Source organism: Halichoerus grypus, chromosome 6, assembly GCF_964656455.1.
Source record: "Halichoerus grypus chromosome 6, mHalGry1.hap1.1, whole genome shotgun sequence".
In the NCBI taxonomy this organism is placed as follows: Eukaryota; Metazoa; Chordata; class Mammalia; order Carnivora; family Phocidae; genus Halichoerus; species Halichoerus grypus.
Window position 1 is genome coordinate 61,247,313 of NC_135717.1, and position 16,811 is coordinate 61,264,123.

Sequence of the window (16,811 nt, forward strand, 5' to 3'; positions counted from 1 at the left end):
TCTGAGATGAAAATCTGATCTAACCAAAGGCCCTAAAAGCACTGCTTATAGGGACGGTTTAGTCATCTTCAAGGTAATTCCCATTTCCAAAGTAAAATATTTACTCTCAGGAATGTTCACCATTACCTACCTGTCTGTGTGTATGAGAAAGCTGCCAGGTAAAATTACCCAATGAAATCTACCTGGAGTGTGGAGCTCTACTCTCATTCCCTCATTAGAAAACAGATTCCTGAAAGAAAGAAAAGAAAAGAAAAGAAAAAAGAGAAGAGAAAAGAAAAGAAAACAGATTCTTTGTCATGGACAAAGCTATATATTCTGAAATAAGTTGCCATTTTAAAAATTCAAAATCTGGGATTCCGAACCTCTCAGTTCAAAAGTGTGAACATGCAAAACAAAGTGCTCTCTAGATATCTGGGGTCAAAGTCACAACACAATTTAAAGGCAATCCAGGGCATTCAATATATGAAATGTCCATTGGCCTTCTGAAATGTCCTCATACATCTTCCCAAGTCTAGAAGCCATCAGAAGAGAACACACTCACAAACCCACTAAGTACACGCTCATCAGAATGTTCTGGACATCGAAACCATCTCTCTATGTTTAGATTGTTCATACTTCTATTTAGTTTACTCATATTTTCTCAGGTTCATATTGCCATAAGCAGAGGCCTGATGACCTCTCAAGTTCCAAACAGGGAAGATGGTGAAGCTGGGGGACAGCATAACAGGGCATCGGACACGGGAACTTTAAAAATCAAGACTATGAATTTGGCAAGTTAATTTAAGCTCTTTGTGCTTCAGTTTCCCTATCTACAGAAATAATGATGAGGATAATAATAATACTAGTCAAAAGTTTGGGAGTTAAATTAGAGGAATATAAAGTTTTAAAATAGTGCCTGGAATACAGTAATACTCAATAAATGATAGCTGTTATTATAAATAGCGAATTTCAACTCGGAAGAGATGTAGAAGTGCAGATCAATATTGACAGATGATTCTGCAGGCCGGGAAGTTAAAAATGAAGAAGGACTTATAGAATAAGCTTCTTCCAGTTTGCTCTTGATTCCTCTCGTCCCCTACCCTGGCCAAGCCTCTGGTTTGTATCCACTGAAAATCGAGAGCCACACACTGTCCATTTACCTTTGCAGGTTATTTCCTATAGCCCTCCTTAACAACCACTTATATTTTTACAAAAGAATTTAAAACATTTTATAAAGAACTTTCAAGTCAAAAATTCCTAACCCACAAGGTCTTCCTTCTGTCCTTGGCCTCCCGCTTACCTCCATCAAAGGGGAAAGGCGGTGGGACAAGTCTCTAAAGAAATAAAAAGCACAGGGGAAGGCAGCTGGGAGAGATGGGTGACTCCTTTCTGAGGAGGAGGAGGACGGGGAGGAGGCGGAGGAGGGGAGGAAAGTAGGCTGGATGAAGACGCCGATGAATTTGAAGGCACAGGGGAGGGAAAGTCAGGGGAGCTCAATGTGCAGGCCTCTGTTACCTCGAGGGAGAAGCAAGAATAAGGGAGGGTGAGTGGGTGCCGCCTAAAGATGAGGGCCTGAGGAGAGGGATGGACATTTGGAAAAGCAACCTTGGAACTGACGGTCTGGGAAGTCATCTGTGTAACACACTGAGTTACCGTGATATCCACAATCCCATTCGATGCAGTGCTCTAAAAGACTCAATTCAACATTTAAAATATGGATGACTAGACATTGACACAGTGTCTTGCTACCTCCACTGCCCAGAAAAGTCTCTCACAGGCTCTAGGTCCCAGCATGTATGGCAGAAACAGAGCAAGTTAGAAGTTAAGCCCCCCCCCCCACTCTGTTACCTGATTATCTGCAAAGAAAGTTGGACTTCACGTCTCTAGGTTTCCTTCTTGCTCTACTAATTAATACTCAGTAATAGTTACTGCTGTTAGTTTGTAGAGACACAGGAAATGGACAACGATTCACTCTTAGTTTAGGGGGAAAAAATCTAATCACAAATGTAAACTAACTGCAAAATACATGCTGTATTCATTGGCCATTCATTCATTTCGTATTATAAACTATGTAATTCCTCAAATTCATTTGTTCTAAATGGGAATACTGTTATCATACCACCCTACGCTCAAGAAAAAGGCAGCCAAAATCAATAGTGGAGGAAAATTAAAATCACATATTGAATGAAAACTAAGCTTAAACCGCATTCTTCTTCCTTAATAGCTTTACTGAGCTATAACTCACATACCATACAATTCACCTCTTTAAAGTGTGCAGTTCAATGGTTTTTAGTATATATAGAGCTAACCATCCCCACAATGAATTTTAGAACATTTTCATCACCTCAAAAAGAAACCCGTACCCATTAGCAGTCTCTCCCATTCCGACCCCTACCCTCCAAGCAGGAAACCACTATCCACTGTCTTACAGATTTGCCTATTCTGGACATTTCTTATAAACACACTCCTACAGTACACAGGCATCTGTGACAGGACAAAACTTTCCTCTTGGAGGTCCCTAAGGCGACCAACTTAAAGGAGACCCTGTGCTAGCTGCAGACCCTGGGCTGTCTCTGGGCAAGTGAAGGGACATTATAGGCATGCTCTGCTCGGTCCAGTGCAGTGGACACCTTACAGCCAGCAAATGTTGCTTCTTAGGATGCTCCTAAGCTTGCTGGGGAGTTGGGGGAAAAAATGAACTCTCTGACAAAACCTGAAGCTCTAGGGCAAGATGGAGGACAGGAAACAGTATGACAATTTAGTCCATTTTTGCTTGGCTCTCTTGGCTCTTGGTGAGGGAACTTATTTTTACCATTTCCATTCTGCACAGCCAAATACGTGGCTGATGTTACAACACCCTGTCCCCAAACTCAACAGCAGTGTTTGCAGCTCTGGTGGCAAGTCAGCCCTCCGCAGGAAATAAAGGAAGATCATGAGAGATGAAGCTCACTCTTGAGTGGCCTTCTTACGCTTCTAATTGGAAATTTATTGTCATTTCCCTTAAGAAAGGGATTAACGGTGCCATCCTTCCTCCCCACTCGTCTGAAAGTCTACACTGAAGATGCTTATTTCCGCAGTGGGAGGTCCGGGATTAGTGGGGCCTCCAGAAGGGTGGAGGAAATGTAAAGGTCAATTTAATTAGCTCATTCTTGCCACCCATCCTCTAGGTCTCTCCTGAAAATGTCATGATTTAGTAACCATTACGGTCCCCTGTGCATTTTTTTAAATACCCAAGCATTCTGAACACTTCTCAGAGTCTTATGTGTTTTGGGATTTTTTCCATCTTGATATGGGTTTGTAGTCCTGTTAAAAACCATGTATGAAAACTTTTTGTTTTTAATCAACAGAAAGCCACTTAAGATCAATTCCGCCATACTCCAATGTATGAAAGCCGCCACCTTGCAAAGGGAACATGTCGATATTGTATACAAGAACCTCAGTGACTGTCATCTACTCGAGATGACTTAATAACAGATTCAGAGAGTTGACAGCTGGGAGGGCCTCAGCGAACATCACGTCCTTCTCCCTCATTTCACAGATGAGAAAAGTGAGACCCACCAGGAATAAGCGACTGGAGGGAGCCACAGCATCAGTCACTGAACATCCAAGACTCAGACCAGCCTCCTTGCTCCCAGGAGATGTTCTTTTCCCTAACCCACGCTACCTGTTTCATGGACTTGAAACCTGGAAGCCGATCGCTCCCTGCTGACAGCTCAGGATTATGATTACATGCCTCAAATCACAAGGCCGGGAGCCAGGAGCAATGGCCCGGCCGAGGCTGCTTTCTGGGTTTGCATCTGACATATCTGAGAGAGCCCAGATGGTCCTCTGACCTCGTCGGAGAGGTAAAGACCAACATGCTAAGTTGAACAACATCATCAAGGATTTATTAAATGCCCACTGTGTTCAAAGCCATATGTTAAGCTCTTCAGGAATTTCAAAGAAAGTCTGAGCTGTGATCCCAGGTGTAGAGTGGCTTTCATTAAAAAGGGGAGCAAGACACACTGCAATTTAACACTTATCAATAATGAAACAACTGAGAAAAGAAGAACACAAAAACGAATGGTGATGACCAGCAGAGAAAGAAGCAGAGTTGTAGGAACTTCACAGAGCACCATGAGATCTCCTTTACAAATCTCAGGTTGGCACTTGACTGACATTAAAATACCAGAGACCTGGGCCTGGGGATCATAATAAGCAGACACCACATCTAACCTGGACAGGAGCTCCCTGTGGCAGGGATGACTGTCAGCTCTTGGTTGGAAATCACGGGTCCTAACCCAAAGTGGGTTCAGTGGGGGGAAACAGAGGCCAGCAGGAAGCCTGAGTTCTTAGGTGGGGGCAGTCCGTGATGGGGACAGTCACTGGTTCAACTCGTAAGAAGGAGCAGAAAAAGCACAAGGGAAAATCTGATGATGTCGATAGGTTGTGAGGGAGTTTTCCCAAAAGTCTGTCAGGAGATTGTCCAACGTGAGAAGAGCGCCTTTGGTTTTCGGCCCAGGAGGAGTTTCTGTCCCATAGGCACTGTGAGGCCCACGGAGGCTTACCAGTGAGGCCAACAAGTGTGAGGAGAAGCTGTGAGCGAGCAGGCTCAAGAGACACAACAGTTACCGAGGAAAGAAAGAGCTTATGTGGTTCAAGGAGCAAGTAAATTCCAGATGGTGACAGTACAACTAGGTCTGTCGAGAGACAAGCACTCACAAGCCAATCCCTCCCCCTGAGCACCACCCAGGCCCCCCCACTACACGACGACTAGCAAGATCACCTCTACGTTCAAAAGCCTAAAAACGCAACTGCATCTTCCGCTCTCTCCTCACCCTTTCCCCTGCCAGTGACTGGCAGCCCTGCTCTCCCAGCCCCTCAGGCTCCAACAACTCCACTCCTGTCAGGTTTCTCTTCCCCCCACCTTGGGGAGCTCTCTGCTTAACGCTGTCAGTGCCGAGGGCTTTGGTGTCCCTGGGATAGTTCATAGCCTCCTAGCTGCGTTATCTCTTTTATGCATTCTGTACATAACCACCTCAGTTATCTTTAGAAAATCCACATGTCATCACATCATTCCCCTGTGCAAATCCACAGGGCTGCTCTGGGGCTGAATAATCCAAGGGAAGTCTGCAGGCCGGTTTCTCATCTTTATCTCCACAGTCCCACTACCATCCAGTTGCTTCGCATTTCCTGAGCTCGAAGGCCACCATGCTTTGGCCCAGAAGGTTTGCTTCCCTGGATTGACCCCCCCCAAGCCCTCCCTCCTTTTCTGCCACAGATATTTCCTAAGTGCCTGCCCCGAGCCAGGCTGATGCTAAATTCTGGGCCTGCACCCCTAGACACATGAGACTCAGTCCCTGCCCTCAGACAGTTTAAGTGGTTTTTGGGAAATCTACACTTGAAAACATGGTGATAGGCTCTGTATTCTACAGATACTGGCAGATTTTTCCCCCAAAGTTCCGTATACTCTCAAGGTCTTAACACTTGAACATTTAATTTTTAAACTTGAAACTAGAACATCAAAAGTTTAAAATGTTAGCTTTTAAATTTAATTATTTTAAAATTAGAATTCTCCATTACAAATACAAAGAAGAAGATGCATCGAAGGCAAATAATGAGGGATTCTAATTCAGGAGACACGGAAGGGGAAGAGTAAACCTGGTGTTATCCTCTACGAAGAACAAGAGGGCTCAGTTTCAATTATGTGGTGGGTTGAGGCTTAACTGCATCATCTCCATCTTGTAGAACTTTTTGGTTTCTGGTGGGCAGTCCTCTCCGCAGCTCAGAAACTTTAAGTGACGCCTCCCTTTGACTTGCCAAGCCTGTTGTAAGAGGTTCTGATACTCTGAGAGACTGGAAAGAAGGATGCAGATTTTCTTGGAGTATGGTAAAAATCAAGATGTCTGGGTTTCTGTAAATCTCATTAGCATCTTATACAGAATCTGATATAGGATAGTTAAAACAAACAAAAACGAATTCCTTCGCCCTTTCTTCCCTTCTGCACCCCCTATAATGTCTTGCACAGAGCCTGACATGCAGTAGGTACAAATAAACAAATGCCAAGTGGTAACTGTGCATGAAATCCTCCACCGAAGGGGCACCAGCGCTTCAGGGGGCAGCGGAGGCAGAAATGGTGTCAGGAATAGTGGGGACCTCCATGGGTGCATTCATCTTAAAAGATGCCTTATCTTAAAAGTACGGTAATGCCGAGTCCCACTGGCCCGACAATGATCAGAAGAACATACTTCAACACTGAGCCTCTTATAAACCGGTGAAGTAATTTTAAGACACACTAATAAACTGGAGAAAGTTCTGAATCTGAAAGCACTGGACATATCTACACAGAGGTTTATATGTACATATGTTAAGTGATACTATTATTAATGCTGAATATTCTAGAACCACTGCTTGCATTTGTCTTTAACAGCGAGAAAAAGAAGTTTTATTTTTAAAGGACATTCAAGAAACCAAAACTAGGGGAAAGATACAAATGTTTACAGTAGGAATGCTCTTCAATTCTTTTCAAGAAGTTGAAGTTTGCTGATAGAGGTCAATGAGGTGGGCTAATTACCATGTTCCACTTGTATCAGATTCATCAATACTTTTTCAGATGCAGCAAAAGGACATCACACACACAAGGCAGGTAGACAGCCTTTAACCCTTTGATTCAATGTGAAGGTCTGAATACTAAATGAACCAGACAGCAGAGCTCCTTATCGCCACATTGATTTAATGCTGCTCATCCAATAAACAGGCACTTCAGACAAATCAACACATCAAGGCAAAGCAAAGCAGTGTGAGACCTGGTCCCCTCTAACAATCCGGTGCCGTCAAAAGATGATCAGACCCCAGGTCACTGATCTCACTTTTCAAATCAGATGGAGAAAGAGTATTTAATTTGGTACTACGTATGTCAACTGATACACGTTGCTTGTTCTGGCCATGATCAGTGCAATGTCTGGGCAGTGGTGAGTTGATGTGCCCAGCAGCTGGGATAACAGCCCCCCTAGCCCTGGCCTGTGCCCACGGCGGGGCTTCCCAGGACCTTCCCAGGACCACAGCACCTCCACCTTCAGCCCCGCAATGCCCAGCGGCCCTCAAGGTATGAACTCAGAGAAAGAGCCGGCACAATTCTTCCATTTTTCCAAACCAAGTGGCCAACCAAGTGGGGAGTGGAGCCCAAGATCACATCTATGATCTTGTCTTCAGCTTAAACTCCGGGGCCTACCCCTACTGAAAATTTTCTAAAAGGTAGAGACCTTGGGAAAGGAACATGGGGCTGGGGAGGGAAACCAGCATATATCTCTGGTTTACTAAAGTTACTAAACACCCACCTGTTTTTTTTTTTTGAATAGAAATACAGTTGCCAAAGAGAAAGCAGCAATTTAAATGCCAAAAGCACTGGGCGTAGCTGAGGAGAGGAGTGGCGTTCAAATGATTAATTATACTCACAACCAGCTCTCTATACTGATCTCTCCTGCTAAGAGCTTCAGACACTTGCCAATTAGTTACGTGAATCATCCTCTACTTGCCTGATTTGCCTTTAAAGTTGGTACAAAGCAATTTGCACTTACTTAAATATCAAGTTACATGGTTTTGTTTTTAGGGGGGGAAAGGTGAAGGAAAACTGGCTCGTATCTTGGTATTTCTGCAACTAAACTGGTCATTTTAGGAAATTTTAAAAATGACTTTCATCTGCTGCAGTACAGATTTCAGGCTGTAAAGTGTCCATTTCAAATCTCACTTAACCGGGCTGATTATGGGAAGAAATTTAAGAACTTCATTTTGGTAATGAATTGAGGAACCTAACAAGATCCTGTAGCATAGGCCCTCAAAAGCCAGTTTCTGCGAAATGCCCGTGTAGCCGATTTAAAAAAAAAAAAAAAGGAGAGGGACAGAGGGAAGAACACACGAGTTTAACATGGGAATCAGAGGCAGAGGAGATTTTCTTAGGACATCAAAGTTGTCAGCTATTCATTCCTTTAAAGCACTGCTTATTTTCATATGGCCTCTTTAAATGAATTAAACAGTTCTTAAATAATGTAGAATCATTTCTGTTTATTTTATACAACCTTTTTTACAATTCCAAAATTTGTTCTTTAAAAGTGACTTTTTGCGAGGGGCGCCTGGGTGGCTCAGTTGGTTAAGCATCTGCCTTCAGCTCAGGTTGTGATCCCTGGGTCCTGGGATTGAGTCCCATGTTGAGCTCCCTGCTTAGCGGGGAGTCTGCTTCTCCCTCCCCCTGCTCTTGTGCGTGCTCGCTCTCTCTCTCTACCTCTCAAATAAGTAAATAAAAATCTTAAAAAAAATAAATAAAAGTGACTTATTTTTTTAAATTCCAAGTCTAGATTTGACTGAAATTCTTTCTCTTACACATGAGGCCCAAATCTGAGTGCTGGCTCCACCAGTTTTTTAAAAGCAAAGCCAGCACCCACTCTACCCTGTCCCACTTCTCCTCAGCTCTCTCTGGGGTGCACCCAAGCCTCTGCTCAGAACCCACCTCTGTAGAAACCTCAGCCCTGGTCCACAGAAGAGGGAATGTCACTGGCAGCCTGGCTAGCAACACTTATTTGAAACCTGGCAGTTTGGAAGCTTCTTGTAAACCTTAGTGAGCATGCGAGAAATTCTTGGAAACTCAAGAATGGGGTGGGGCTGGGCAGGGTGGGGAGGCCCACACATCTTTAGGGAAGTGTACCAAACTAAACTCAATTTGCCTTAGGGACTCTATTCTTTAAGGGAAAATACAGGGTAAGCTGTGTCGATGTTCACCTTGTAAGGTCACTCCGGGCGGCAATATGGCACTTAATGCCGGATAAATGAGGATTTCTGATTTGGGGTAAATGAAAGAAAGTGTTTACTAGATTTGAAGGGATTTAAAATAAGTCAGTGCTTCAAAGTAAAATGAATAGACTGTCCTAAAAGACCAGAAAGTAGCCCTTGCATCTCTTAACTCAGATTTTCTACTCTTAAAAAAAAACATCCTTGAGGGGGGGCGGAGCCTGGGTGGTTCAGTTAGTTGAGCATCTGCCTTCAGCTCAGGTCATGATCTCAGGGTCCTGGGATCGAGCCCCGCATCAGGTTCCCTGCTCAGTGGGGAGTCTGCTTGTTCCGCTCCCTCTGCCCCTCCTCCCCACTCGTGTTCTCTCTCTCTCAAATAAATAAATAAAATCTTTAAAAAAAAAAAAATCCTTGGTTTTTACAAATCTGACTGGCTAACTGATGTCAGGTCCTTTCTTAGGAGAAATGACCATGGATGAGCACTTACTGAAGCACCGTGATCTCAATTTTAAAAGTCAAATTTGAGAACCAGGCATGCATAGGAAGAAAAGCGAAAGTGCACATTTTCCTGTGGTGGGCATGAAGAGCAGACGCGAGTGCTCCCCAGGCCGTTCCCGGGACTGGCAGGCTCCTGCTGGTGACAGTAGCTCTGCGGTCACTAGACCAGGACGCATCACAGCGCACCAGGTGTGGCCTCTGACAAAATGCTGCGAGCAAGAGTCAGGTTCGGCCAGTTTGAAAAGCAGCAGATCAATCAGAACAAAAATAAAATTTCTACGATTGCTAAGTGGTCTCTGCAAATACAGGAATTGGGAATTCAAGACACACATACACACTAGCACAGGCCGTTGACGCATCTGATGGCAGAAATCAAAAGGAGGTCTGCTAGCAGGACACTTCCACTGGGAAATGAGAGTATCATCTAGAACTCTCACATGTGTTCTCTTCCCAAAGAATAATCTTTTCCTACCGACTGCTAAAATCATTCTGTACAGAGGCTCCTAAGTGAAAGAACCCTTTACTTCAGAAAGAACATTGAAACATTCTTATATAAAATGAAATTACTATTATATAATTGCTTGTAATAAAAAAAAAAGTAAGTCCTGTTTTACAGAGCAAAACCCATTTGAAGCAAAGGTTACAAAAGCAACTCACCTGGAAATCCTGATCATCGATGCCAAACCTCTCCCGCAGGTTACGGAAAACCATCGGGCAGTATTCCTTAAACTTGAAGTGGCTCGGCATATTTTCTCTGAAATAGTCATATTGTGGAATAAAGTTTAGCTGCACAAAATGTTAACCAGACCTGAATCTGCCACCATCTAGTTCCACATGTACCCAAGTGCCTGGAGTTCCCCACCCCCAGAAGGCACGGGTGTGCTTCATAGGATTGACTATGACCCACAGTAAATCCAGGGGACACAGGGACAGACTGGGCACATTTATCTCCTTGCACCATCTAGGGGCCCTGGGACTAGATGACTGTTCTAATCCCGACCACTCCTTACAGCTGCTTCCCCAAGGATGAAGAAGTGGAAAGAGAAGGGGCCACACACACAGAAGGAAACGGTGAAGGGACTTGGGGGACTGGGGACGGGCAGCAGAGCGAGTCACAGACGTGCTCCCCACACTCCTCCAGGGACTTGCTGATTAAAGCTTGCAAAACAACACTATCTCTCACTCCTTGAATGACCTATTTTATGCTATATATAAATACCACATTCTAAATTCACATAGGAAAAATCCCTCCAAAAGGTCAACCTCTAAACAGTAGTAAGAGAATTAATGCATCTGCTTCACATCAGAACAACGGTCACACTAAGAAATTTCGTAATTGATCCTCATGTGGGAGGTATTTCTTGGAGGCTCATCCCACTCATTCGGAATTGCTTCCTCCTTTGTGTACATGTACACGTACACACACACACACACACACCCCTCTACTGTCATACTTTGTACACTGGATTATAGTAACGTGTATATGTGTCAGGTTCCAACCACCTGACTGTGAGCCCCGTGAGGGTAGGGCCATTTCTTATACTTCCTTGTCCCTCCTGCTCTCAGGGGACAGCTAATATATAAGGTGCTCCATAATGATATCTAAAATGACATTCAAATGAAGGAGAAATAGTCTCAATGCCCAACATGGCCTCCAATTATGTTTTATAAAAATGTACCTTAACTCTTTATTGTTCTATGAAGGAGTCATTCCTGTTCATGAAATAGGCATTATTAGAGTTTTGTATAAGAGAGCTGAGGTCTATAGCTGCTAAAAATTCCAAGCAATTTACAGCTTCAAACATTTAAATTGTAATGAGAATATCACTTTTAACATATAAGATATTCATAGAGAACAATATGCCATATGGCAAAAGGATATTACCCAAGAGGGCTTGCTGCTGCTTTTCTGAAAATGACAGATGGTTATGTTTATCACAGGATTAACTTCATCAGCAAAACTTTACTCCCACCCATTGAAAAATAATGTGATTGTAGAAATTCACAAAAATCATGCTCCTGGCAGCCATGTCAGTCCTATAAAAGGCCATACTTGTACTTACTTGTTAAAAAGGTGATTGTCCACCTTTATCTTTGAATAGGCTTTGAAGTCATCCGGCATCAACATAACAGGGATTTGAACATGGCTCAGTTCATTGATCTAGAAAAATACAAAATAAATGGCACAGGTTATTACTATCGACATGGAAAGTGCTTGACTTGAACAAGGGGCTCAGGAAGAAAAGCCGGTAGACACAAGAACCTCCTGCCCACCTTCCTTCTGCTCCTACCCCAATCCATCTCTCTTGCTGCCCTCCTCACTCCCCCTTCAGGCTTTGCCACTGCCTCCAACTCACGTCCAGCTCCAACTCCCACTGCTCATCTGGGTCCGCCGCTGGGCCTGCGGGGGGCCTCTGGGGGGCAGTGGCAAGGGAGGAATCCTGGAGGGTGAACCCTTATGGCCAGCTATCCCTGCTTCTCCCATTTATCTTCCCACTTCCCCTCCAGAGCCTCAGCCCAGAGCTCCTTTGACCACACGTCCAGGACAACTACCCCTGTAAAGAAAATACCATCTGAGAAAGAGGGCTTTTCAACTTCTGACATAAATATTTGCTGAATTAATGAATGTGACCATTTCTTTAAATGTTCGGGTACTCAAAAAGCAACACTGTCATTCATGTGACCTTTACCTTTCTTACAGGAACTAAATTTAAAAATAAGTTTTGGGGTGGGGCATGAATTTACCAAAAGAGCAGCCTTCATGAAGGAAGGGAAGGAGACATACGGCCCTGGGACTAAGTAAGAGGGAGATGGGCTTGAGAGGGGTCAAGACCAGAAGTAAAGATGTGGTTGCAGAAAACAAAGGGTTGGACCCGGGCGCGTGGGTGGCTCAGTCGGATGAGCATCTGACTCTTGGTTTCGGCTCAAGTCATGATTTCAGGGTCATGAGACAGAGCCCCACGTCAGGTTCCAGCTGCGCATGGAGCCTGCATAGGATTCTCTCTCTCCCTCTGCCCTTTCCCATTCTCACTCTCTCTCTTTCTAAAATAAATAAATAAATAAATAAATAAATAAATAAAATAAATAAAATCTTAAAAAAAAAAGAAAACAAAAGGTTGGACCAAGTTCTGAGTTTCAGTGAATGGCAGGAACAGCTTTTGACACACAACTTTGAAAAGGTTGAACTTTCTCTTGGTTAATTATTTTTTGTCTTGGCTCCCAAGCTATACCTCCCTCGTTGCTACTAATAAAAACCACTTTAAAGATTTATACTTCCAGTAAATCCCAGAAGATTCTCAGAAGGGTTCTCAGTTACAAAAACAAAGGAAAAAATGGGTTCTTTGATAAAGCAGAGTGGTTAACACATTGCTGGGTTCCTAGAATGTAGAGAAAATCTTCAAGATGCCTTCCTTCTCCTAAAAAGAGTTTAATCCACAGGGAATGCGATGACTATCAAGCAAGCATGAATGGAGCAGTTTCTCTGAAAATAAATACCAATTTCGACATTTAGTTGGGTCATAGGAAAGCTGGGGAGCTCAACCAAACACTTCAAACCTTAAATGAGGACACCTGAAGGAAGTAAAAGGAGTCCCAACAGGTGGGTGGAAGTAAATGCAAATGGTGTCTGGGGAAAAGCATCCTCAGTGCAGGCCTCCAGGAGTCCCACAGATTTAGTTTAACCAAACGTGAGTGCACAAAGATAATGAGAGTGGGATTCAGCAGAAACAAAAAGTATTTTCATGACTTCAGCTATTAGAATGATCAGATACAGGGCGCCCAGGTGGCTCAGTCGGTTAAGCATCTGCCTTTGGCTCAGGTCATGATTCTGGGGTCCTGCATTTGAGCCCCACGTTGGGCTCCCTGCTTAGTGGGGAGTCTGCTTCTCCCTCTCCCGCTCCCCCTTCTTGCACCCCCTCGCCGCCAAATAAATAAATAAAATCTTAAAACAAAAAAAGAATGATCAGATACAGAAAAGAAAACAAAAACCATGTGTAAAATGTATGAAGAAGTAAAAAATGGACTGGTAAGAATGAGTAAACTATGAGACTTTCCAAATGACCAGTCAGGTTGAAAGAGAATCCAATAAAGCTTTTACAAAATGAAAACTATAATTGGTGAACAGAAACTAAAACAAAAACAGCCCCTCATCTAGGGCTTCTGCAGGAGACCGGATAACTGGTATATTGGAGGGGAAATCTGAGGAAGTTACCCAGAATCCACAAAGAATGAAAGTGTAATATATAAAAGAATGATTAAGGAAGGGAAAAAAAAAGGAGAAGAAGAATGGTTACAACAGGGGGTTTGGAGTGAGTTTACATGAAATCTTAGAGGAAGGGGATAGAGTATGGGGAAAAGACAATATTTGAAATATAATGGCTGAGTATTTCCCACCACTGATGGAAGTTATAAATCTATGGATACATAATATGCAATGTACACAAAATAGTCTAAGAAGAAATCCACACCTAGATACACTGTAATTAGACTGAAGATACCAAAATCAAAGAGAAAAGTGGCCAGAGGGAAAAGACAGAACACGAAGATGGAATGACAACCAGATGGACAGCCAACTTTTCAACAGCAAAACTGGCAGCCCAAAGACAGTGGTAGATCTTCAAAGTGAAAAAGGACTGTTTACATAAAACTGTATACTGTGGTATATTTTTGGTCCATTATCTGGGTTCCTGGCACAAATCTAAAACCCTTGGAATTTCCAGAGTGACAGGAAATATCTTCTGCTGTTCATAAGAGGCCCTTTCTGAACACCCCTGAATTTATGCTAATGAGGTGACTCAGGGTGGGGCTGGTCACCAGAATGACCAAGTAAGCACGACTTTGGCACGTTCAGCCCTGCTCACTGATCTCAGGGAAGGGGAAGGAGGTTGCCAGAGATTAAGTTCCATAAAAACTCCTGAATAAGACGTGGTGAGCTTCTGGGTTGGTGAGCATATCCACACGCAAGGAGAAGGCACTCCCCAGTTCCATGGGGACAGATGCTCCTGTGCTTGGGACCCTTTTGGGCCTCGGACTATGTACCTCTTCACCTGGCTGTTCATCCAGATCTCTTATAATATCCTCTATAGTAAAGTGGTAAATGTGCATAAAGGTTTTCTCTGAGTTCTGTGAGCCACTCTAGCAAATTAATCAAACCTGAGGAGGAGGTCATGGAACCTCCGATTTAGAGCCAGTAGGTGAGCAGCACAGGTGACAGCCTGGGCTTGTAGTTGGTGTGTGAAGGGAGGGCAGTCTGTGGGACAGAGCCCTTAACCCATGGGGTCTGGTGCTGTCTCCAGGAAGGCAGTGTCAAAACTCACTGCTTTGTGGTACTGGAAAGAACACACGTGGGGTGGGGCCACTGAAACTATCTTCCAAAAAATGAGAGCAAAATAAAGGCTTTTTCATAGAAACAAAAACCAAGAACTTACCGACAAAGGACCTCACTAAGGAAATGGATAAGCTTTAGTAGCATATTATTTAGACTGTAAGGATATAATTCAGAAAGTAAATATTATGCGTGGAAGGTCTGAGATACAAAAAGAATTAGTAAGCAAATAAATTGGTAAATATGAGGATAAATAAAGTAAACATCACCTATATAAAGTAATAATGCTTAATTCATGGGATGAAAATGTACAGAAATAAACACTGAATAACAACAGAGTTTAAGTTGGGAAGCAGATGAAGTTACATGCCCTTGTATTATTCAGGAGGAGAGTAAGATATAACTTTAAGTATCATGATAACATTTAAAAGGCAAACATTAAAAAAACAGAAACAGAGTATCTAACTTCCAAACTAGTAGAAGGGGAAAAACAGAATAAGAAAACAAATAAAACTCATTATTTTAAAAAAGAGAGCAAAGAAGAAAACATAAACACTGCAAAAATGGGACAAAGGGAAAGTAAATGGTAGAAATTCATCTGGATATATACATAATCCCAATAAGCATACATACACTAGCATTTAAAAATAGACTGTCAAAATGAGTGAAAAACTATGAGCTATATGCAAGAGAAACACCTAAAACATAACTCAAAAAGGTGGAAAGGAGCAGAAAAAACATATTAAATAGTACCAAAAATTATTGGGAAGCTAGTTGACCTTTACTAACATCAGATAAACTAATAATTTTAAGACAAAAGCATTATTAAGGATAAAGAAGGCCTGTACATAATGATAAAAGGTTCAGTTAGCCAGGAAGATAGGATTCATATTTTAAGTACCAAATTAGCCTGGAAGTACACAGCAAAAACCGTTAGGACCTCAGGGAAAAGAGGCAACCCATTACTATAGAGGAAGATTTGAATATGCCTTCTGGATAGTTCAAACAGCCAAAAAATTAAGAAAGGTAAAGATTTTTAAACAATATATTGAACATCATTCAATCAATATATGCTGTACACCTATGACTGACAAGTAGTCTTCCAGATGCTTGGGATATGTGATTGAAAACAGATTAAGATGCCTGCCCTCCTGAAGCTTACATTTGAGTGCAAAGAGTCAACAAATAAAAGATACACTTAATAAATTACTTTGTTAGACATAAATTATCTACTATGTTAGAAGACTATGAAAAAAAAAAGAGCAGGATAAATGGGTAGAAAATGCCCATCACTGCATGGGTGAGGGTCATTGAAGTATTTTAAATTGGGAGGGCTGGAGTAAGCCAAGGTTTGGAAGAGAAGAGAGGTTTAAACCCCAGTGCAAAGGCCCTGGGGCAGGGTGTGCCTGGTACACTTGGGACATGGAGACCCCTGTGGCTGGAGCAGATTACCTGAGAGAGAAAGAGTAAAAGAGTTGAGATCACTGGAAAGACTGGCTTTTATTCCAAATGATATGGGAGCTGTTGCAAGGTTCTGGGCGGTGGAGTGATGACATCACTTAACTTAGGGTTTTAAAAAGATTACTGGAGGGGTGCGGTGGCCACAATTATAGAAGCACGGAGCAGTGACAGCAGTGTAGGTAGGAAAAGGGGTATTTCTTGAAAGTGGAGCCAAGAAGATTTCCTGAAATTCTGGATGTGGGGTGTGAGAAAGACAGAAGCCAAGACCAAGTCCGAGGCAATTGGCCTGAGCAATTAGGGGGACAGAGCTGCCATCATCCAAGGTGGGGGAGAATTCCTTCTTATGCCTTTCTGAATCATGTTAAAACCGAGTGCTTTAATAATCTTTTAAAAATGACAAAATGGAAAACATACATGCAAACTATCAGGCTATTTATAACATATATATTATATATATACATATACATATATATATATAATGTTTGGCGCCGCAGATTCTCGAACCTTATGATCAGATTAGATACCGCCACCCGTGTTTCCTGACCCACTTTGATTTTCATGTGGCACTTGATTTTTTTTTTTACACAACTGCTCAGCACCCAGCTTCCCAAAGATACCATGTCCTTGAAATGAATACAGTACAATCTAAGTTGAATTGTGAACTCCCTCAAGTTAGTCGTTTGCATGCTATCTTACAGATGCTGAGCATCGCTGCATTTCTCTTGAAATTCGAAAATATCCTCTGGCACTCCTGGTAAATGTGCTGCAATGCCCTCCAGCACCTTGGCAG

The 16,811-nt window shown here is 42.7% G+C and overlaps 1 protein-coding gene across 3 annotated transcripts in view; it reads right to left on the reverse strand.

The window, feature by feature from the left end:
- The window catches only part of PIP4K2A (phosphatidylinositol-5-phosphate 4-kinase type 2 alpha), a 172,689-nt gene that overhangs the window by 54,794 nt on the left and 101,084 nt on the right, over nt 1-16,811 (reverse strand). For 2 of the 3 annotated variants that reach the window (XM_036092628.2, XM_078075220.1), the window contains exons 2-4: nt 11,301-11,398; nt 9,895-9,991; nt 5,686-5,814 (exon numbers count right to left, since the gene is read on the reverse strand). In XM_036092628.2, the coding sequence (XP_035948521.1) occupies nt 5,686-5,814; nt 9,895-9,991; nt 11,301-11,398 (324 nt within the window). The remainder of the gene's footprint in view (nt 1-5,685; nt 5,815-9,894; nt 9,992-11,300; nt 11,399-16,811) is intronic. The other variant, XM_036092629.2, reaches the window with a different exon arrangement.